This window comes from Parus major, chromosome 5, assembly GCF_001522545.3.
Source record: "Parus major isolate Abel chromosome 5, Parus_major1.1, whole genome shotgun sequence".
NCBI classification, from domain to species: Eukaryota; Metazoa; Chordata; class Aves; order Passeriformes; family Paridae; genus Parus; species Parus major.
In genome coordinates this window covers 35,289,102-35,313,020 of record NC_031774.1, presented here as the reverse complement: position 1 = coordinate 35,313,020, position 23,919 = coordinate 35,289,102, and the positions used below count along the sequence as shown (strand labels likewise).

The 23,919-nt window shown below is 37.7% G+C and overlaps 1 protein-coding gene and 2 long non-coding RNA genes across 5 annotated transcripts; 2 read left to right on the top strand and 1 right to left on the bottom strand.

Moving 5' to 3' along the window:
• Nucleotides 1-6: 6 nt before the first annotated feature.
• LOC107206181 lies at nucleotides 7-400 on the top strand. The gene is made up of 2 exons (XR_001522306.1): nucleotides 7-158; nucleotides 256-400. It is a non-coding gene; the product is annotated as an uncharacterized LOC107206181 (long non-coding RNA).
• Nucleotides 401-2,006: 1,606 nt separating this feature from the next.
• Nucleotides 2,007-10,426, bottom strand: LOC107206180. 2 transcript variants are annotated; one of them, XR_001522300.2, is made up of 4 exons: nucleotides 10,229-10,426; nucleotides 8,664-8,716; nucleotides 5,908-5,998; nucleotides 2,007-3,692 (listed from the first exon to the last, which is right to left on the bottom strand). It is a non-coding gene; the product is annotated as an uncharacterized LOC107206180 (long non-coding RNA). The 2 variants fall into 2 exon arrangements; XR_004497870.1 differs by having other exon boundaries at nucleotides 2,007-5,173; nucleotides 10,229-10,318.
• DTD2 (D-aminoacyl-tRNA deacylase 2) lies at nucleotides 10,411-23,593 on the top strand. Of its 2 annotated transcripts, none has more exons than XM_015631762.3 (3): nucleotides 10,411-10,547; nucleotides 15,897-15,966; nucleotides 23,240-23,593. In XM_015631762.3, the coding sequence occupies exons 1-3, from the start codon at nucleotides 10,440-10,442 to the stop codon at nucleotides 23,563-23,565; spliced, it is 504 nt and encodes a 167-aa protein (XP_015487248.1). In that variant the 5' UTR covers nucleotides 10,411-10,439; the 3' UTR covers nucleotides 23,566-23,593. The 2 variants fall into 2 exon arrangements, 1 of the variants encoding a protein (XP_015487248.1); XR_004497869.1 differs by lacking the exon at nucleotides 23,240-23,593 and adding an exon at nucleotides 22,011-23,233 and having other exon boundaries at nucleotides 10,443-10,547; nucleotides 15,897-16,701.
• The last annotated feature ends 326 nt before the right edge of the window (nucleotides 23,594-23,919 follow it).

Sequence of the window (23,919 nt, the reverse complement as noted above, 5' to 3'; positions counted from 1 at the left end):
GAGCTGGTGCAGGTGGGCCCGGAGCCTCAGGGCAGCCTGCATCTTGCTGGACCTGAGACGTGCCGTGGTTCCGGGGCTGCGGGAAGCGACCCGCGCCCTCCCGCCTGACGGTGCCACTGGGAAGCAGCAGCACGGAAGGGAGATCCCCGCCGCTGTCTGTAAGGAAGCCGGGGCCAAGGCATCACCACCGGGTGACCGCACGCATTGCAAGTTGCCTCGGGCTAATTCCTCGTTATGTTGTAATTGTCCCCGCAGAGGCTCGTTCTGGCGTTCTCTGCAGTGCTCCTTCGGCTCGTCGGTGCCTTCTGAATTCTCATCTTGGCCCGCTTAATGGTTGGCCAAGAGTTCTGTCCCGTCTGGGTTTGTATCCTCTACAAATACAATAAATATATCCCATTTCTTCCTGTGGATTATTATGTAAAAGAACAAAAAGAGCTGTAGCCGAGACGGATGGCACCTGTTTGGATCGGTTTTTTGTATATTTTGATTTGGGTTTTTTGGTTGGTTGGGTTTTTTTTTAATAATACTAAAGCACAGAATCACAGAATTAGTCAAGTTGGAAGGCCACCACTGTGGATCATCTAGTCTGACCTCCCTGCTCAAGCAGGTTCATTCTAGGTCATTAGGAAAGATTTTCTGCCATAATAACTCCAAAACTTGAAAGTGAAATAACATTTGAAAAATTACATGGTAGATAATTAGTTTGGTTTGTGTGCAGTAGGATGTAAGTGGCTTTAAAAAAAGAAAAAGAGTACCCATTCTCATTTCTGGGTGTCTGCATATACCACATTAATAATATAGTAACTGCAACTCATGACAAAGGAAAAATTCTTCAGAACCAAGGAGTCATTTTATCTTTATGACCAGACCTGCAACCTTTGGCCACAGAGGTATAGTATACCACTGCATACTAGGGTGAGTGTGCGTGGCATGGGAGTCTCAGATTCTGGGGTTTTTGTCCCTGACGGCTGGTTGGCCAGCCCTTGTACCTTTAAGATAAATAAGGTTAAAATGATACTTTTTAATCTTGTTTTGTCACGTGGTGATAATTACTTGGTGATTATGAGCATCAGGCTCTTAGCATTACCTCCTGGCTCGATTATGAGCATCAGGCTCTTAGCATTACCTCCTGGCTCAGCCCTTGCACTGTGTCTCAGGATAGCTGCCGCTCCTCCCTTTGGCAGCTCTGACACCATGCTAGAGCATGCTCTTGCCAAAACAGCATTCTCCTGTGCGGTAGACAAGCTATCAGGTTGCAAAATAATCCAAGCCAAAATGCCTACCGGTGCGAGTTCTTTGTTTTATCTTTGCTGTGCTCTTCATGGAAGTTAAAGCAACTTCTACGTTGCTTTACTTAATGCTGAAACACTGATCTGGTCCTACACAGAGCAGCGTCAGTTTGGCAGAGCTTGTGCACAGGGGCACAGTGGCATACCTAGGGGTTACAGGCCAGATTTATCAATAAGGCACATCTCAAAAATGTGTAAATAGGGAATTTCAGGCATTAGAGGAGAAAACTGCAGGTGTATATGAGGAGAGTCCTACTGTATCGCAATATTACCTCTATGTCATTCACTGGAATTTTTTCTCTACAGTCTTCTTCCTGCTAGGCTTAGACACCAAGGTCAACATCACTTACATCACTGCACGGAGGCAGTTATGCCCACTTGTTGCAAAGTAAATTTGGATCAAGGGATTTTAAAAGATTCTGATTTCAAATATCCATTCAAAACAAGGCAGGTTTACATCAGTTTTCATATAGACTGTTAAGTAGTTTAAGAAGAAATTTCTGTTTATTATGAATGGCAGTACTTGAAAATGCAACACTTTTAACAAGCACAAAGAAAACACAAAAGAAACAGTAACAATTTAATATTTTTTCTTTATAATATGTATTAGTATTGTCAATAAATATAACACCACATAAGTAGCTTCATCCAGTGTGAAAGCTTTGCCAAACCTTAATCTGAAAAAGAAGTTGTTTGCTTTCATTCAGTTTCACTAAATCAGGAAGAAGGTCTCAAAGAATTGAGACCAATTTAGTTTATATATTGCTTTCCTGTGGAACTTTAAACAGTGCAATCCTTCACAGTCAAGAAGAGATGAAAACCGTATTTAAATTGTCACTAGACTCTTCTGAAGTCAGTCATCAAGTTCTTCAAGGTTAATATTGCTTCCTATAGTAACAATCACATCACAGTGAAGATGCAGCTTATATTATAGCAATTTTTCCAACCTTTAGGAAGTGGTGCAGAAAAGTAAGGGATTTATTTTGTTGAATATGCCCTTCTGTAACAAAGCCACATCATTTTTCATAGGTACCTTACATATATAGATATTCCTTGCATGAATGGAAGTAACACAAATTAACAGTATTTCCATACCTGAAGATAGAAACAAAGGTTTTGAAACTATTCCTAATCTTTGCCATATATTTTACAAACATTGAAGGAAGACTGGCATTTTCTTTCTTTTCTTCTTTCCTATATATTTTGTTTTTTTCAGTAATGGACATAAATTGCAATTGTAAGAGTCTTAGGGGCAGAAGGACTCCTGTTGCTTTAGACACTGTACAAATACAGAATAAAAAAGACGATGAGTTTCCTAAAAGCTTTAGTAAACCATTTGACACTACGGATCTGAGTCATAATGACACTCACAGTTTCAGTTTCTGAAATTATTTTAATCCTGCTCTTCATTCATTTTTCTCAGTAACAAGCTTGTTTTACAGGAAGCATTTTTGTTAACATCAGAACCCTGAGCCTAAATAAGTTTTATGTAGCCAATCAATCTTATTTTATCAACAATGCTGATTGATACATCATTTTTTACTGGTTTTTGTGTATGGTAATTATTTTTAAAATCTGGTTAATGTTCTAAACTAGTTCAGTTTTGCTCCATAGCCATTCAATACTTATCTCATAAATCCCTGTAGTAGCAGCGCAAGGTATTCCAGAAGGCACCAATAAACTTTGGGTATATATGGACCACTTAGACAATTACAACAACCTTACACAATTATAGCAATCTTCTCCAGAGGTTTGTGTGCAAGGACCAATCTCAGCTGAAAATAACTGAGATCCAAGAATATTTCTTGTTGTCAGTGTACACTGTATGAAGCACTGTCATTTAGAACTGCAGGGCATCACTGTGAAGCCAGAGTACTGATTCTTGGAACACAATCCTCTGGTTCATCCTCAGCTGTGAATGTTTTACACCAGGCCAGAGGTTCTTAACTGGTTCTTAACTGCTGAACCAGGAACAGAATATTTTTGTTAGTGAGCAAACCCTGGCTAAAATTATGTCAAGGAGTAAAGATGAGTTGCAATGGCAAAGAGTATTTCCTGCTGTGGATTTAGCCTAGAGGTTCACCTGAAACTGAGCTGAATTATTCTCTAAGCTCCAGAGTGCATTATTTAGATCCGTGTTTTCTGTACCAGGAGCTAAAATTTGTCATATTTGTGCTGAGATTTATTTGTGGGCATGAAAAATGAAGGAGTTTTTAATCTGGATGTGGCTCTCACTGGGACTGTTACTTTGAAGACATGATTATTTTTTGTCCTATGGGCAACAGAGTATCCAATTAAGGGAAGATTAAACTGTAATTGATATTAAAATATCCCAACTTACAGAGTAATTGTTTTAGTCCCTTAATCATAAAAATGTAAGTCTCCAGCAGTTCCAAGAATTATCTGCGAAATAAAAAGCTCTGTAAGAAAAAGTTATACCAAATACTATATTTCTATTCTTTTATAACATCAAATATGGAAGATAAAGTGTTTCACTTCCATTCTTGAGCAGCAATTTAGCATCTTTTGTAAAAGAAACTGTGACTCTTCGACAGCTTAAAAAAAACATAAACCAATCAAAGAATATGTTAAAAATCCTATCATTGCAATGCTTCTGAGCTATCTAATAATACACTAGTAGTATCATCCTAAATCAATTCAGAAACATGCATTAAAAAAATTGGTGCTTTGAGAAAGTGTGAAAATTAAAAATTAAAAACCAATTTTTGACGCTGCTCTTTGAAACATGTTAATCTACACTGGAAGTCATAGCAGGAAGCCACATCATTTCTTGACATGTTTATTATCTTGACTCCATGAATATTCATTAGAATTTACAATCTTTTCTTATTTAGCTCACTGAATTAGACATTTGCTTTTTCCTCCCAAGATCACGTTTTATGTATGTGGGTTAAGAAAAATTAAAGGATTATATATATATATATGTGTGTATATATATATATATATATATATAACGTATTATATTACTATTGTGTTACTGAAACAAACCATCAAAAAACCAAAGGCTGAATGATGAAAGTCTGACATTTGTTTACTAATGTTGTTACAGTGTTCTAAGGGAAACAAGTTCCAAATTATAATTTTAAGAAAAGCCCATAGGTCAACATGACTGTATCAGTATATGATGCTGTACTATGGCAAACTGAGGTACCAGTTTGTGTTGTAATGCAATATTCTTTCACCAAAGGAAATAAAATGCCAAAATCTGTCAATCCCTGCTTGGCTCACTGTGCTCTGGCAATCTTGCTGAACTATGCTGGAAAAGAGGTTGCTGTGTCCTGGAAACAACAGCTCCAACAACTCATAAATGGCAGACCAAGCATATAATTGGTGCCTCCTCAAAACTCACAAGTTTTATCATGATGCATGGCAAATAACACATGGGCTGACTTCAGAGGTTTGCCGTTCAGAGAATTTCCTAATGACCTATCATTTGTGTGCATGCTTCCCTGACTAGCTAAGGATCAGTATGCCTGAGGGGGGAAAATGATAGGAGCTGTGACTCAAGGAGAAAGCTTTTGGCCTGAAGCTGTGGTGAGTTTTACTTCGAAAGTCATCCATATAAATGCAAAAAAATGACATGTAGCCTTATTATGCCTGCATACTCAGCAGTAACTGGAGGCAAGGAGTCCTCCAGGTACAGAGAGAATAATAAATGACTTTCATACTGTTTGTGAGAGGAACAGAAAAACCCACATCTCATTTCATGTCCATATTTAATAACATGAGGCTTTATGTCAATACTCTGATGTTACACATGGCAACTATAGAAAACATGGATGCTCAAGTTTCTGATGCTAGAAGATACTGATACATCTTTGTCTATAGCAGCAACATCCTTATATTTTCATCAAAATTTGTCACTGAAGATGAAAAATAAGTGGGATTAAGTAACACAACCAATTAAGTAACAATTAATTTAAACTTTAGCTATTGCAAAAGTGTTTATAACATGAAGAGAGCAGTGATGCAGCAATACTTGGACAGAACAGACTTTAATTCCTTTACAAGGCAGGGGTAGAGGAGTATCCACCTTGGATGCAGCAGACCAACCCTGATGGTAGGAAAATAATTTAGGAGCTGTGCTCTAATGTGCCTGTTCTAAATACCTCCTCCATCAGGAGGAACCCAGTTTGCAACACCCATCTACATCAGCCAGGCATGGGTTAGCTCAGGGGCTTGAAGCAAACCGGACCCCCACCTGCCAGAGCAGTGCCGGGATCTGAACTCATGTGTGGTCAGCAGCTCCATACAGAGAACAAGAAGCAGAAGCTGACTTTGACTGGTCAAGGGTGGCCTGGGTGGCCCTACCGAGCTTGCTCAGGGATGGCAAACAGCCCATACAGCTGTTTACTGTCATGAGCTCTATTACTCCCACCCTGTTTGCTCCAGGCCCTCTGACCAAAAGGTTACCCTTTTCTAGCTCAGTGCTGGGTGCTGCTTCCCTCACCACTGAGTCACTACTGTCCTGCACCCAAGCTGTTGACATGAGCTCCTGCTGTGTAAAACCCAGATCCCAAACTCAGGAGACTGGGGAATAATGTACCTTTGGATAAACCTGCAGGGATCAACCTGGGTAAAGCAGAAAATTGCTGACCTTTCAGGGACTCCTCATGGAGTCAGTTTCATGACTCTGTTCAGCCTCCCTCTGAATTCCAGAGTTAAGAATGAGGTTCTCAAGACTGGCTCTGCACAAGAAAGAGCACATGGACACATGGAATTAGGTCAATTCTGTGTAAATAAAGAATAAACGTATTGCTTCTAACCAGTCTGCCGTGTTACAGTGAGACCTGGGGTATGTACTGCAGGTAGGCCACCCCCACTGCTCAGCTGATTCTACTGGAGCACGATACAGAAGTCCTTTTAACATTAATGCCTATCAATCATACAAAGATTTGCTTCAGGAGACACCCAAGCAGGAAAAAATAGAGTAGCTAAATGTCACAGGCCCAATGAGAAAGAAACTGACTAATATTGTTCTTACTTCCTTTAGGCAATCCCAGTAAGCAAGTAGATTGTGTGTCTTTTATCTGGCCACTTTTCTCCCCCTAATAGATGCAAATTTCTGCTTCTCACAATAAAAACCAGTAATTGTATCTGACACAGCTTTCATATTGAATCTGCTATTTTTTTCAGAAGTTTAATTAACTTTTGATTGCTATAACACATTTCAGCATCTGTTTTGTAATTGTATGAAGGACTAAACAAAACACTAATCTATTTTTAATCATGTATTAAATTTCTGTTGCTGTCTTTAAACACAACTAGTGGATAAAATCAACTGCTCAAATCACAGAACTGTACTTCCACAACAGGAATACCAGCCTTCACTGCAAACAATTCTGACATTTGTGGGGACACTAAATTGGCACTGCTGGAAGAGCTAGAGGTGGACCGATTCTGATGCTACAGAACTGGAGCTGAAGAAGCCATGACCTTCCTCAGAGGTATGGTGCAAAGCACAAAGATAAAAACCACAGTACCATCCTCCTCTCAGCTTCCCCCAGAAGTCTGCAATGGTTCTTTCAAATGCTAAACAGACCTGGGGGGCAGTTTGGAAGGCAAAGAGTATGATAGTCTTCATTCTGTGTCTTCTCTGGAAGAGCTGTTTCTGGTAGTCTGCACAGTCATTGAGCAATAATTGTGGTCTTTGACTGACAGGACTGTTCATTTCTGCTGTCTGACTTGTACTAGGGAAATTCTTTATGCCCTCTTTGCTTTTCTTATTTAAATACCTCTGGAGGAAGGAGGATGATGGTTGGGAGGCAGACATAGTCCTAACCTCTGGACAGTACTTTGAATAAGTCAGTACTAAATACAGTCATCATGACGTGTCTTAGACAGTAAAATTATTCTAACACCACCCGCTAATCATCTCTGCACCCACACCGCTGTTGAGCAGTACCTTGTCTCTTCTAGCTAATCAGCATTTCAGCTAACACTTCTGAGGCTGCAGTAGGCTTAACTGGGTCTTGAACTAGACTGTGAAATAGGCTACAAAAAGTAATCACCAAATATAGGAGCCAGAGAACCTATTTGTGCTATTTTTGATAAGGCAAGTAGCTCAAAAAGAGAAACAAAATTAGTAAACTGGGAGAAAAGAGGAAGAAAAATAGGTCATCCATCAACAGAAAGCAAAGGACTTGACTCAGTTCAAGATGTATGATCATAAAGATCACTTCAGAAATAAATCACACTAACATTCTGAGCTGTCCTGTGGCAGTTTAAACATCTTGAACTAAAGATAAACAATATCTTTTTTTGATTTCTTTGATCATTGACCTGTTGTTTCAACATGACCAAATTAAAATTGTACTTTATTTCAACATTAATCTTAGTTTACAAATTGTTTTGTGGAAATATCTTTACCTTGTGATAGAAATTTGCAATTTATTGTTGCAAATTCCACTTTCCAGGCCATTCTCTGAGGATGAATCTTTTAACAGCAATCTTTAACAGCTGGCACAAGGACATCCATTGATTCTGTCTCACCCTTCACATCAGTAGTGGCCCCCACCCATGATTTTTACTGAATTATTCTAAGTGATTGAAATTTCTTGGTTTGTTTTGCAAGGGAAGAGTTCCAAATTTGGAAATGGAGAAAATGAAATGTTGAAATCTAATTCTTCCCATGACACTGGAGCCTTTCAGCTACATCTGTCCCAAAGGAGGTAGTTCTTCCAAGGCATAAGCCTTGCCAGCAACCTACTTTGTATCTTTGCTATCCTAGTGCCGCTGCAGCTTTGTATAGTTTCTCTTCAAAACAGATAGGGCCAACTCTGTTGATGTGATAGCTGCATGAAAGACCACTGATCACATTTCAGACACCATAAACAAAGGAAACATCTTGTCCCTTCAAAGGTCCAGTCAACTCCTGCCCCTGCCAAACAGTATGCAACATCAAACTTAATAATAACAACAAAAACCCCAAAAAAACATCCCCAGGGAAGAATTCAAACACTTGAGATTATTTTAGTACTGAAAGAGAAGAAGAAAGCCAAGTCCCCGCACAGGCAGAACTTCGTTCCACCATCCACCCACCTCTTGACAAAAGGATTTGTTCCAAATATGCATAGAATCATAGAATCACAGAATCACAGGATATGCTGAGTTGGAAGGGACCAATTAGATTTTCCAACTCCTGGCCCTGCACAGGATACCTCAAGAATCACACTATGTGCCTTAGAGTGTTGTCCAAACACCTCCTGAACTCAGACACCTAACCATTCCCACAAAGGGTACGGGAAAACACACCTCCACTACTATTTGTGAGATGCCATCTGCCCCTCTGAAGGAGAAATGATCTGAAAATAATCAGAAATGTATTCTGGGTACCATTCTCAAAATACTTACTTTCAGATCCAGTGACAAGAAGCAGAGAGGATACAGGAAATATTCTGGGACAACTGTCAAATCCAAAACATGAAGAAAAATGTCTTTCTATAGTACTTGATAAAAATACCAGTATATTTTACGCATGTATTCTTTAGATGTCAGGAGATGAGATTTTATATAAAACCTACAGACAAACCCAAATCCACACCTAAATTTATACAGTAAATTTACTATCATTCTTTGGCATAAAAAGAGAGGCCCTTAATCTAACAATAGGCCATTAAGATTCAAGAAATTCAAGGTGCAACAGAATTATTTGGCTTCCCAAGGAAAATACAACATAATTCCACCAAGAATCCACAAATAAACAGTGATGTTGTACTAATTTTTCCTATGCAATGTTTCACAGGCATTTGTATTGAAACTTGCACGTGAATAAATGTTCTCCATCAAATCTTCATGTAAATAATGGCACAGCACCAAATAACAATCAATATCCTTATATATTAGTATCTCTCTATAATCTGCTGATTATAATTTGCTCAGACCGTAGCAAAACCCATTTTCCTTAACAATCAATTTAAATCACAAATATATATGGAAAGCCCTCTCATTTTAAATGGATTTCTACCTCATTAGTCTTTTTAATGAGTCTGGGGATACTGCTTTCAAGTAAATAAACAGGAGGTATTTTAAATAAAATTAGCTGAGTTTAAATAAAAACGTATTTTACAATACCCTACAGCTAGCAAAAATGAGCTACTACATACACTAATAACCTAGTGCAATTTTCTGTTCTTCCAGGAAGGTTTGCTTTGGGAAGAGCAACCTCATAGAGCACACATCAAGAATCTTCTTTTAAAATGACAGACAGAAGCCAAACATATCCCTGTGTGTAACATTGATTGTTTGAAAGTGCATATTGGCCCTTGCTGTTCAATAGGGATCTTTGGTAATCTTGCACTATGATTGACTCCATGTACTAAAATTCAGCTTCTTACACTGCTATATATAAACTCTTTTATTTTTTTAAAAATACTATTTTTTAAACACAGTTGTAAAAATAAAATCTTCAATCATAAAATTAATTTGGAGAGAGATACTGAATTCCATATCATTCTATCCTGACTTGAATGAAGGCAGAATTGTTCAAAACTTGTCTTTGTCATAATTCACATATGGGAGAAAGACACAACTCTTTCAGTTTTGGAGCTGTTCAAGGAGTATCAGGTTATATGGCCAAAAACCTGGAAGATAATAAAAGAACAACTTGCAGTATTAAAACCATCCCTATTAGCAGTGGAAGCTCATTTCAAATCTATGCACTTGTTTTTCCCTGATGATTTGGATCACTAGCTATCCAGATCCCTTTTAACTTTTCTTTCCCTCTGTTCCAATGCAGTATCATTGAAGAGAAATACTCCAACTTGACAGACTGATCTCAGCCACCCGAAACACAAACAAGTAATGAAATAACAATATTCTAATTTTCTTTTCCGTGCATAAACTATACAGCATGCTGCTCTTACCACAAACAAGTAACATTTCCCCACCATTAGACAAGGAGATCTTTAATTTCTCACCAAACTAAGAAACCAAAGCCCGCTTCCTGCTAGCTACTGGGGCATCGGTAAGTAGAACTGCGGAAACACTTCGTTTAATTCTGTTCCAAAGTTTGTATTCAGCCCCCTCCATAAAGAGGGCAGAACCCCCTATTTAACCATCCGCGGGCTCCAGCCGCTGCCGCTGCCGGAAAGGCGTGGCCCGACCCGCCCTCAGCGCTGCGAGCCCGCCATGGCGGCGGCGCGGCCGGCGCGGGCCCGGGCCCTGCTGCAGCAGAGCCTCTCGGCCCGCCTGCAGGTGCGGCCGCCCGAGCGCGGCTGCGAGGCCCAGTGGGTGGAGGTAACGTGAGCCGCCCCTGCCCTCGGCATCGCCCCTCTCCCCGCGGAGCGGGGCGGCCAGCGGGAAAGCGCTTCGTCCCCTGCGCGCGTGCGCCGGCGGGGAGAGGGTGGGCGTTCGGCCGTCTGAGGGGAACAGCCTCTGCTCCTTTTCCGGGCTAGGCTGCGCTTCGGGCGCGTTTCCAACCTCGTCTCTTCCGCTCCAGAGCACTCTCCTCGCCCCCCGGTTATCCGCAAGGGTTGCGGTCAGCCCCTTCGCCAAAGGGACAAGCAGTAGGAGGCCGAGGTCGGCGCACAGCCGTTTCTCTCTGCTGCTCTTTCTCCCTGTTGTCTGCAAGAGTCCTCCACAGGCAGAAGTCTCTTCAGGAGTATAACTGCTCCATGAGCAAACACTTCCCTTCTGTGTTGTTCCTTCTTTTCTTAAACACGCTTTCACAGAAACACTACAACCTTGGCTGGTGGGCTCAGCTGTCGGCCTTGTTTGTTGTGTGGTAGTGTTAACTTGAGAAGAAAGGCCAGGTAGGGCAATGGGACTATGGCAGCAATAGTTCTGATGTTGTTTGGATTGTTGGTTTTTTTCCAGGACCCTAAGTAAAAATGAAATTTAGCATGTAGACCACTACATTAGTTAAAGACAACATTGTGGTTTTCCCTGTTTCCTCCCACAGTCTTCTGGGGAAGGTAGGTAGCTCTGTAGGCTCTTTGGTCCATGTGCTGTGCATGCAGCCCAGGGCTCTTTACCAAAGCATGAAGGCTGCCCTTTGGAATGCACTGCCGTGATGTAGTAGTCATTATTTGTGAATCACCTACACTAGAATAACTTATTGCTGCCACTGTCAGCTATTTAGCCCATGGGTTGTTTTTTTTTTTGTTTCGTCTTTTGACCTTTTTTAAGACTATTATGACAGAAGGGGCTTCATACAGTCATTTGCATAAATTTTAAAAAGTAACAGTTCTAGCATGGTTAAAGGGTTTATGAATTCATTCAACACATCTGAAGAGAGTTCACTATTTGCCTTTCACGTTAGCCTTAAAACATTCCTCTCCTTGTTCAGAAGGGGCAGGTGGATCCAGCAGAACTAGTTTCTGCAGTATGGTCTGGGAAGCCAGAATGTTTTACTGGGAGGAGATAGGTGTCGTCTCACAGATACTGTTTTCCCAGACGTAGTGAGTCTGTGTATATTGCATTATTAACCTATCAGTATAAGGTTAATTACAATAAAATTCACTGAGCCCAGCATAAATTCAGTATAGTAGAAATAACCTACTATAAGCTTGCTAATCACAAAGTAATTGTAGATCTAGTGAAGAGAAGCAGAAATGCAATCTTGCTGTCTTTCTTTTATCTTAAAAGGTACATGTTGTGGTTGAGAGATATGAATAATTTTGCTTCAAGGAGGTTATATATTTTATCTCTCTAATTTGCAAAATCACTAGTAAAGTAATAGCACTAAAGCAATCTGAAAAAGATTTTGGTGGTCTCCAGCAGATATTTTTGAGACATGAAACTTACTAATATTTGTCATGGGTAGTTGGGAATCTTTCCCAGGTACCTGAGGCTTTTTAACAGGAGTCTGTTTTAACAATAACTAGTCACCATACAGAAAAAAAGGCAATTATAAGTTCATATTTTCTCTAGTATGACTAATTTAGAGGACATTGGAAGGAAATTTTGCTGCTGACATTTTCTGTTGGGGAATTTTACTCCCTATTTTTGCATGTCAACCCAAAACCACAAAAAGAATCCTCATCAACTATTATTTACATAAACCAGTGCATTCCTGATGTTTTATGACCAACTAAAAGTAGGACCTCACCTTGAGACACTTCTAGCATACTATAAATGGCATATTATGTGGGTAGTTTTGAACAGCTTCTGAACTGTAAGAGACCCCTGTAGGTACTTTAGGAACTTCAGAGCAGATGTTCTTTATCTGCAGAAAGGTTAGGAGTGTAGTTAATACATGAATCTCTGCCTTCATTGTGTTTTCATGATGAAGTTTTTTGGCCTGTTGATGGTTATTGTGCATAGGATGTCTTATTTATGGAGAATTTTAGTTACATACCCTCCATAAAAGGTTTAGGTATACAGCAAATAGGAAGAAAAAACCAAATTATTCTTGTAAAGGTAGGGGTGAAATAAGGTAAGGTTTGGTGTATTTCATAACTGTGGGAGAAAAATAAACATAAAATGAATATTCAACTAAAAAGTATAAGTGCCTACACTTTATGCAAGGAAAATTGTCTTTTCCTTATCTTACTTCCCTTGACTTGTTTTCTGGTTACTATGGCAAAAAAGAGGTCCAAAATACCAGGCACAGACTTGTTCTGTGACCTGTGGCAGATGATGTAATCTCTCTTTGCTGCACTGAATATAAGAAATATGAAGAAATCTTCCCAGGGGGTAGTAAAGCTGAACTTGAAATGGAAATGTCACAGAATAATTTATGTAAATTGGTTTCACAAAGTGACTTTCTAAGAATTACAAAGTACCACTGTTTTTATTAGCCATTGCACTTTCCTGGAGGAAAAAATAGTAAAAGGTAGAGATAACATTTTGCAGAATATATTTCAGTTTTGCTAATGAAATCCTGAGAAATACAGATTAATGTATTTAGTAAGGAGGGTAAGGAAGGAGTCAGTTGTTTGTTTTTTCCTGCAAAAGAGCTAAAAAGCATCGTTTGGAGGCAGCATTGCTAGGCTCTCTGTATGGCATTGGGGCTGGGTACTTCAGCCCTTCATGGTGCAGGTTGCCTGATCTGAGGATTACTTAAGCCAGCTGAATAATAAATGGCGGTGTTGCACAGTATCTTGCTTTGCTGGTTTGTTCATTGTAGGCATTTAACTGCTCACAGTAGATCTACATAGAGCACAGCTTTCCTGTTCTGTCACTGTGTTAAGTTCCTTGCAGTGGCTGTTTGCACACCAGCATGTTGAATTTATGATCTTGTGTTATTTTGCTGGAATTTTTGTGCATTAAATATAGGTATGAGTAGCAGTCAACTAGGCTTTGATAGGTTACAGAGGACCTGCAGCAATGGCAATGGTTTTGCTTTGGTTCAAAAAGTTTACATGTTACATTGACACCGAGCATGGGTTTTAGGACACCTGGAACACTCATATAAGGTCAGACTGACATATGTTATTAGGTTTGGTCTTGTAATTGCATTCAATTTTACATCTTCTATTCAACTAAGAACAAAGTAAGACTTTACAAGGGGTTGAAACATGGCTGCACATGTTGAACCACATTTTTCAGTCATAATTGAAACCATAAGTTTCAGTTTACAAATAATTGCATAGCTTTCAACTATATCCTGGTTGTAAATGTTCTAGAAGACCATAAACATGCAGTATAAATAGAATCATCCTCTATCAGCTTTAACTTATCTCTGAATTGTTTTCTCATTTAATCTCCTGTCCCTCTATTTTTCTTCAATATGTATGTCTCATCCTTATGATAAATAGTTTGTTGAAAAACAAACATCAAATAAGGGCAGAGGCTGGAAAAATCATGATTTATTTTACTTAGTCTATGTCTGTCTGGCCTTCAGACTTGCAGGGGTCACTTTTTAGTGTCTTTAAACGAGCTGCCTGCAGACTGTCATTACTGCTGTGAGACTGAACAAAAAAAAGACTCACAACTCTCAGAATTAAAATGATTTTCTGTGGTGTATGCTGTATCACAGTCACTTATTTCTAATGCTGGAGTTATAAATAAATTCTGCCTATTTAATCAAAAATATTTTTATTAGTAGCTATTTGTGCATTATTGTTACTTACTAATATTCTGACATGGTCTGTTTCTGAAACTAATATTTAGCTAAACGTGTAAGGATATCTAATTCTCTCCCTTATTTGAACAGATGATTTGAAATGTCATTTGAGGTTCCGGCCATCAAATTTCTTACAGTGTTTATGAAATATGGCTATCATTTGGGAATCTGTATAATATTCTGCAGTGGTCATATTGAGTTTTGAAAGGAACCATTTAAAGCTTTTGAAAGTTCTCAGCATGTGACATTTTGGCCACAAAGAGCATTCTCTTTTTTCAGAAGGAAGTTATTAGAAAAATAGTTGAGAAGGCATAGCTTTTCTCAGTCATTGCCTTGAGCATTTCATTTAATCTCTGCAGTAACAAAGGGAAAAAATCTCATGTGTATAGCTAAGATTTCTTCACCAAAAATCTTTATTGTGTAAAGAACAGGGGAAAAAACAAATAGAGGAAATTGTTTTTTTAAAAAGTGTTTTTTTAGAAACTATTCACATTTTCTATCCTTTTGCTGTGACAGCATTGATAGTAATACCTGTCCCAACCTATTTAACATCTCTTCAGTGGTATTTCACAAGTTGACGTTTATGTTTCCTCCAACAATATTAAAAATATACTTATTCTTGACAAAGAAGTGGGGAGGTTTCTTTATATCCACTGTCTGTGGATACTTGGGGTTTTTTCCCAGAGAAGTTAAGCCATGCAGGTATAGTTTTGCGTGAGACAGTTGCTGCTGGCTGCAGAGCCTATCAGTTTGGCTTAATAAAGCATGGGTTGTTGCATGTGCATTCCTTATGGACTAACCAAGTGAGCAGAAGAACTACACAAGAGTTTTCTTATGCTTTCTCCTCAGTAGAGGCACAATTCTTTCCTCAAATATATAAATCTTACAAGTAGTCTCTCTGAATGCTGAAGATGTGGCATATCCTTTATACCAATCAGCTGAAAGGTTCCATTTTGCCAGTTAGATTTTACCTAAGCTGATAAGTAGTATTTTGAACAACTTTATCGTATTCTGAACAAGTTCACATTTGTTGATAGTCATATTTAGATATTTAATTACCAGACTATTTTTTTCAGAATAATATTGTACTAGATTACTTTCAACATCAAAATAAAATGCAGTTCTTTGACAAGTCCTGTGGTGTTTTTCATGTTTTATAATTGGAAATAATATCATAATTCACACTGAAAATTATTTTAACTGTACATTTGATAGGAAAAGTTTTAAATTATTTCTTAATTAAATTGTTTCTTTACTGCATTTAAGTATTTAATTCATCTTGTCACCTCATCTATGTTAATACTGTATACTTTACATTCCAGCTAAATTTGGCTTCACATGGAGCTAATAAATTGTCTTAATTGTATGTAGAAGCATTGTGCAGATAATCGGTATATATCTTATCTTCCACAGTGTGGTGTGTAAACTTAATGTCTGAAGTTATTCTAAACAACTAAAACTACTCTTTCAACCTTTGTCTGTTATGTGGTTTTGTCATTTTTTATACCAGATTTAATGATAAGCATGCATCATAGATAATGAGAAATATTGACATAGTTTTCTGTAATCTTTTGTAGATCCAGAGAGGGCTTGTTATCTACATATGCTTCTTCAAAGGTGCTGATGAGGATCTTGTCCCAAAAATTGGTATGATATAATCCATATACATTATTGTATTGTTTGAAAAAAGAAGAAAAGCAGTTGAGGCAGACAAGGTAGCAACCATTTGGATAAGCCATAAGATGGCATTATTCTAAATCAATTACCTGGCTGAAAGAACAGGTTGTCTGTTTCTTTTGACAGTTGTCCATGCCTCTTTGTCTATCTGTTCATTACCAACCTAGAAAAGAAATTTCCCCGATCACTTTATAGAAAACAAAGAAAATGTTGCACCTTCTGTTTGTGGCAATAGGCTCAGTCCAGGACAGAGCTGAATTTCAAATAGTTCATGGCTTGATTTGATAGTATTTTAACACTGATCTGACTGTATGTGCAGGATATTTAACAGCCGGTAGAGGGAGTTGTATGGATAATGAAACAGTGTCTTTCCCATCTCACTTCAGCAGTGCTTACATACACTGTTAGCCTGTGCAGTTTTCTGGTTCAGAAGCAATAACAGCAGCGTCTGCAATTCTTACCTTCTTCTCCACATGCACTTTAACATTTACGTTGAAGCAGAGAATATGCTATGGATAAGGTCAAATAATAGCAATTTTTGTCTTTACCCAATGCTGTTTTGGCTTGATTTTTTTTTTTTAATTTTTTTTTCCTGTTTTTTTTTTTTTTTTTTTTTTAATATGTCATTTCTTCTCCCTCCTTTCCTCCATCAGTAGCACTGGTTCCCCTGGGAAATTCTGTGATGCCATATATTCCAGATAAAAAGTGCCCCTNTTTTTTTTTTTGTTTCGTCTTTTGACCTTTTTTAAGACTATTATGACAGAAGGGGCTTCATACAGTCATTTGCATAAATTTTAAAAAGTAACAGTTCTAGCATGGTTAAAGGGTTTATGAATTCATTCAACACATCTGAAGAGAGTTCACTATTTGCCTTTCACGTTAGCCTTAAAACATTCCTCTCCTTGTTCAGAAGGGGCAGGTGGATCCAGCAGAACTAGTTTCTGCAGTATGGTCTGGGAAGCCAGAATGTTTTACTGGGAGGAGATAGGTGTCGTCTCACAGATACTGTTTTCCCAGACGTAGTGAGTCTGTGTATATTGCATTATTAACCTATCAGTATAAGGTTAATTACAATAAAATTCACTGAGCCCAGCATAAATTCAGTATAGTAGAAATAACCTACTATAAGCTTGCTAATCACAAAGTAATTGTAGATCTAGTGAAGAGAAGCAGAAATGCAATCTTGCTGTCTTTCTTTTATCTTAAAAGGTACATGTTGTGGTTGAGAGATATGAATAATTTTGCTTCAAGGAGGTTATATATTTTATCTCTCTAATTTGCAAAATCACTAGTAAAGTAATAGCACTAAAGCAATCTGAAAAAGATTTTGGTGGTCTCCAGCAGATATTTTTGAGACATGAAACTTACTAATATTTGTCATGGGTAGTTGGGAATCTTTCCCAGGTACCTGAGGCTTTTTAACAGGAGTCTGTTTTAACAATAACTAGTCACCATACAGAAAAAAAGGCAATTATAAGTTCATATTTTCTCTAGTATGACTAATTTAGAGGACATTGGAAGGAAATTTTGCTGCTGACATTTTCTGTTGGGGAATTTTACTCCCTATTTTTGCATGTCAACCCAAAACCACAAAAAGAATCCTCATCAACTATTATTTACATAAACCAGTGCATTCCTGATGTTTTATGACCAACTAAAAGTAGGACCTCACCTTGAGACACTTCTAGCATACTATAAATGGCATATTATGTGGGTAGTTTTGAACAGCTTCTGAACTGTAAGAGACCCCTGTAGGTACTTTAGGAACTTCAGAGCAGATGTTCTTTATCTGCAGAAAGGTTAGGAGTGTAGTTAATACATGAATCTCTGCCTTCATTGTGTTTTCATGATGAAGTTTTTTGGCCTGTTGATGGTTATTGTGCATAGGATGTCTTATTTATGGAGAATTTTAGTTACATACCCTCCATAAAAGGTTTAGGTATACAGCAAATAGGAAGAAAAAACCAAATTATTCTTGTAAAGGTAGGGGTGAAATAAGGTAAGGTTTGGTGTATTTCATAACTGTGGGAGAAAAATAAACATAAAATGAATATTCAACTAAAAAGTATAAGTGCCTACACTTTATGCAAGGAAAATTGTCTTTTCCTTATCTTACTTCCCTTGACTTGTTTTCTGGTTACTATGGCAAAAAAGAGGTCCAAAATACCAGGCACAGACTTGTTCTGTGACCTGTGGCAGATGATGTAATCTCTCTTTGCTGCACTGAATATAAGAAATATGAAGAAATCTTCCCAGGGGGTAGTAAAGCTGAACTTGAAATGGAAATGTCACAGAATAATTTATGTAAATTGGTTTCACAAAGTGACTTTCTAAGAATTACAAAGTACCACTGTTTTTATTAGCCATTGCACTTTCCTGGAGGAAAAAATAGTAAAAGGTAGAGATAACATTTTGCAGAATATATTTCAGTTTTGCTAATGAAATCCTGAGAAATACAGATTAATGTATTTAGTAAGGAGGGTAAGGAAGGAGTCAGTTGTTTGTTTTTTCCTGCAAAAGAGCTAAAAAGCATCGTTTGGAGGCAGCATTGCTAGGCTCTCTGTATGGCATTGGGGCTGGGTACTTCAGCCCTTCATGGTGCAGGTTGCCTGATCTGAGGATTACTTAAGCCAGCTGAATAATAAATGGCGGTGTTGCACAGTATCTTGCTTTGCTGGTTTGTTCATTGTAGGCATTTAACTGCTCACAGTAGATCTACATAGAGCACAGCTTTCCTGTTCTGTCACTGTGTTAAGTTCCTTGCAGTGGCTGTTTGCACACCAGCATGTTGAATTTATGATCTTGTGTTATTTTGCTGGAATTTTTGTGCATTAAATATAGGTATGAGTAGCAGTCAACTAGGCTTTGATAGGTTACAGAGGACCTGCAGCAATGGCAATGGTTTTGCTTTGGTTCAAAAAGTTTACATGTTACATTGACACCGAGCATGGGTTTTAGGACACCTGGAACACTCATATAAGGTCAGACTGACATATGTTATTAGGTTTGGTCTTGTAATTGCATTCAATTTTACATCTTCTATTCAACTAAGAACAAAGTAAGACTTTACAAGGGGTTGAAACATGGCTGCACATGTTGAACCACATTTTTCAGTCATAATTGAAACCATAAGTTTCAGTTTACAAATAATTGCATAGCTTTCAACTATATCCTGGTTGTAAATGTTCTAGAAGACCATAAACATGCAGTATAAATAGAATCATCCTCTATCAGCTTTAACTTATCTCTGAATTGTTTTCTCATTTAATCTCCTGTCCCTCTATTTTTCTTCAATATGTATGTCTCATCCTTATGATAAATAGTTTGTTGAAAAACAAACATCAAATAAGGGCAGAGGCTGGAAAAATCATGATTTATTTTACTTAGTCTATGTCTGTCTGGCCTTCAGACTTGCAGGGGTCACTTTTTAGTGTCTTTAAACGAGCTGCCTGCAGACTGTCATTACTGCTGTGAGACTGAACAAAAAAAAGACTCACAACTCTCAGAATTAAAATGATTTTCTGTGGTGTATGCTGTATCACAGTCACTTATTTCTAATGCTGGAGTTATAAATAAATTCTGCCTATTTAATCAAAAATATTTTTATTAGTAGCTATTTGTGCATTATTGTTACTTACTAATATTCTGACATGGTCTGTTTCTGAAACTAATATTTAGCTAAACGTGTAAGGATATCTAATTCTCTCCCTTATTTGAACAGATGATTTGAAATGTCATTTGAGGTTCCGGCCATCAAATTTCTTACAGTGTTTATGAAATATGGCTATCATTTGGGAATCTGTATAATATTCTGCAGTGGTCATATTGAGTTTTGAAAGGAACCATTTAAAGCTTTTGAAAGTTCTCAGCATGTGACATTTTGGCCACAAAGAGCATTCTCTTTTTTCAGAAGGAAGTTATTAGAAAAATAGTTGAGAAGGCATAGCTTTTCTCAGTCATTGCCTTGAGCATTTCATTTAATCTCTGCAGTAACAAAGGGAAAAAATCTCATGTGTATAGCTAAGATTTCTTCACCAAAAATCTTTATTGTGTAAAGAACAGGGGAAAAAACAAATAGAGGAAATTGTTTTTTTAAAAAGTGTTTTTTTAGAAACTATTCACATTTTCTATCCTTTTGCTGTGACAGCATTGATAGTAATACCTGTCCCAACCTATTTAACATCTCTTCAGTGGTATTTCACAAGTTGACGTTTATGTTTCCTCCAACAATATTAAAAATATACTTATTCTTGACAAAGAAGTGGGGAGGTTTCTTTATATCCACTGTCTGTGGATACTTGGGGTTTTTTCCCAGAGAAGTTAAGCCATGCAGGTATAGTTTTGCGTGAGACAGTTGCTGCTGGCTGCAGAGCCTATCAGTTTGGCTTAATAAAGCATGGGTTGTTGCATGTGCATTCCTTATGGACTAACCAAGTGAGCAGAAGAACTACACAAGAGTTTTCTTATGCTTTCTCCTCAGTAGAGGCACAATTCTTTCCTCAAATATATAAATCTTACAAGTAGTCTCTCTGAATGCTGAAGATGTGGCATATCCTTTATACCAATCAGCTGAAAGGTTCCATTTTGCCAGTTAGATTTTACCTAAGCTGATAAGTAGTATTTTGAACAACTTTATCGTATTCTGAACAAGTTCACATTTGTTGATAGTCATATTTAGATATTTAATTACCAGACTATTTTTTTCAGAATAATATTGTACTAGATTACTTTCAACATCAAAATAAAATGCAGTTCTTTGACAAGTCCTGTGGTGTTTTTCATGTTTTATAATTGGAAATAATATCATAATTCACACTGAAAATTATTTTAACTGTACATTTGATAGGAAAAGTTTTAAATTATTTCTTAATTAAATTGTTTCTTTACTGCATTTAAGTATTTAATTCATCTTGTCACCTCATCTATGTTAATACTGTATACTTTACATTCCAGCTAAATTTGGCTTCACATGGAGCTAATAAATTGTCTTAATTGTATGTAGAAGCATTGTGCAGATAATCGGTATATATCTTATCTTCCACAGTGTGGTGTGTAAACTTAATGTCTGAAGTTATTCTAAACAACTAAAACTACTCTTTCAACCTTTGTCTGTTATGTGGTTTTGTCATTTTTTATACCAGATTTAATGATAAGCATGCATCATAGATAATGAGAAATATTGACATAGTTTTCTGTAATCTTTTGTAGATCCAGAGAGGGCTTGTTATCTACATATGCTTCTTCAAAGGTGCTGATGAGGATCTTGTCCCAAAAATTGGTATGATATAATCCATATACATTATTGTATTGTTTGAAAAAAGAAGAAAAGCAGTTGAGGCAGACAAGGTAGCAACCATTTGGATAAGCCATAAGATGGCATTATTCTAAATCAATTACCTGGCTGAAAGAACAGGTTGTCTGTTTCTTTTGACAGTTGTCCATGCCTCTTTGTCTATCTGTTCATTACCAACCTAGAAAAGAAATTTCCCCGATCACTTTATAGAAAACAAAGAAAATGTTGCACCTTCTGTTTGTGGCAATAGGCTCAGTCCAGGACAGAGCTGAATTTCAAATAGTTCATGGCTTGATTTGATAGTATTTTAACACTGATCTGACTGTATGTGCAGGATATTTAACAGCCGGTAGAGGGAGTTGTATGGATAATGAAACAGTGTCTTTCCCATCTCACTTCAGCAGTGCTTACATACACTGTTAGCCTGTGCAGTTTTCTGGTTCAGAAGCAATAACAGCAGCGTCTGCAATTCTTACCTTCTTCTCCACATGCACTTTAACATTTACGTTGAAGCAGAGAATATGCTATGGATAAGGTCAAATAATAGCAATTTTTGTCTTTACCCAATGCTGTTTTGGCTTGATTTTTTTTTTTTAATTTTTTTTTCTTTTTTTTTTTTTTTTTTTTTTACTTATATGTCATTTCTTCTCCCTCCTTTCCTCCATCAGTAGCACTGGTTCCCCTGGGAAATTCTGTGATGCCATATATTCCAGATAAAAAGTGCCCCTTTTCTTCCCTGTGGCTGGCTGGTACTAGTGATTTGGCTAAAGGTTGTGTAACAATATTTCACTATTTCAGTCTGTTTCAGACTACTGGCTGGGACCAGTAGTGCACAGGTACAGGTGCTATTAAAAATGCTAAGAGCAACTCCTGGGGGTTCTCTCTTGGTCTTGAGGGGCACAGTCCTTCTGTAATGCTAAATATTTAAATATGATATAAAAATTTATTTTGTGCTAATAAGATTTTGATGAGAGTGTTGCTTGAGAACAATTACATTTTCAGCTATGGGGCAGCTAAAACAGGCCAGAAAAAGAAAGTTCTGTTTCCTGTCAGGAGATTCCTCTAGGACCATCCTCCTTGAGTGCCTGTTTTAGAGAATATTGTTTCCTAAATATATTTTGAATCTGTTTAAGTGTGTGGGTCTGGTTCTTAAATGACAACTCAGCTGTTTTTGCTTCTAACAACACTCCCCTGATTCTAAACATTTGTGTTTAGAGTTTGGAGGTATGACTAGTATCCTCCCACCTTTTACAGAGTTGGGGTAATGATTTGACTTGTTATAGAAACATGAGAAAAACTAAAGTTAGTAAATGCATTGATTTTATTTGCAATTTTATATGTTCTGGCTTATAAACTAAATTGCATGTGACCTTCCTGCCCACCTCCTGTGTCAAGTGACAAACTGGTTGCTGCATGTCTAAAAGTGGAGAGCTGAAGGACACTTGCCCTACTTGAGACCAAACTGTGAAGCTATGCCTTCAACTCGGTTCAGTGCTGGGTCCTGCTGCAAACACCTGCAACCAGCATGAAAAGAGAGTCAGGGCAGAACACTCTCCAAAGTGCACTGAGGATGCTGTGTCCTGTAATGTGGAGTGTTGTGCAAATGCTGCCTTTTTTGAATATCAAGCAATTAAGGAAGGCTCACCAATTGCATCCTGGGTTCTTTTGGGGGTGTCCAACTAGAATCAACTTTAGGATTTCACATAGCAAATCGCTTCCCCCCAAAATAGAACTTCAGACATATGCTGTTAATATCCTTCACATTCCTCACAATACTCAGACACATTAGTTGGTTAAGTATTTATTGATTGTCCACATTCCAGTTCATTAATAAACAGTTTCTTTTACTCAGTGGTTTGTCACACATCAAAACATTTGTTGGATCTTGTTCATGATGTCCTGTTTAATTCACTTCAGTTATACTAACTCTTATTTTGCTTTTATTTGCAGTCGATACACTGTTGAATGTTAAATTAAGTGAAAACGAAAACGGCGAGTTTGTCTCTGTTCTTGATTTACCAGGCGACGTACTCATCATACCGCAAGCTACCCTAGGTGGTAAACCAAAGGGAAGAAGGATGCAGTACCATGCAAACATTGAAAAAGAAAAAGGGTTGGAACTTTATTCTCAGTTTGTGACTCTGTGTGAAAAAGAACTGGCTGCCAGTGCCAAATGCATGGAAGCTGGTGTTCTTGTCAAGCATGGCACATATGGAAACAGGCAGGTGTTAAAACTGGATACAAATGGACCTTACACTCATCTGATTGAATTTTGAAAAAATAAATTATATCCCAAATACAGTACTGGTGTCTTCTGTTTGGTTTTGGTTTTTTTCTCCTAAGCATTAAAGTGCTTGATTGCCTTGGGAGATAGTTTTAAAATGACTTTCACTCATCTGCACTGGTTTTGCCAATCCCAGTGAATTCCCCCTTGAGACTGCCTTGCTGTAATGGGTACATGTTTGTTATTCATATGCATCTGAAGTGTGCTCAAAATATTTGTTAATATTGATCCAATAATTCAAAACATTTATCAACAAAGATGGGATATTGCAATCATTTTTTACTAAATAATAATGAAAGAAGTATTACATGTATAGCTTGAAGAAGTGGTTTATAAGGTGAAAAAA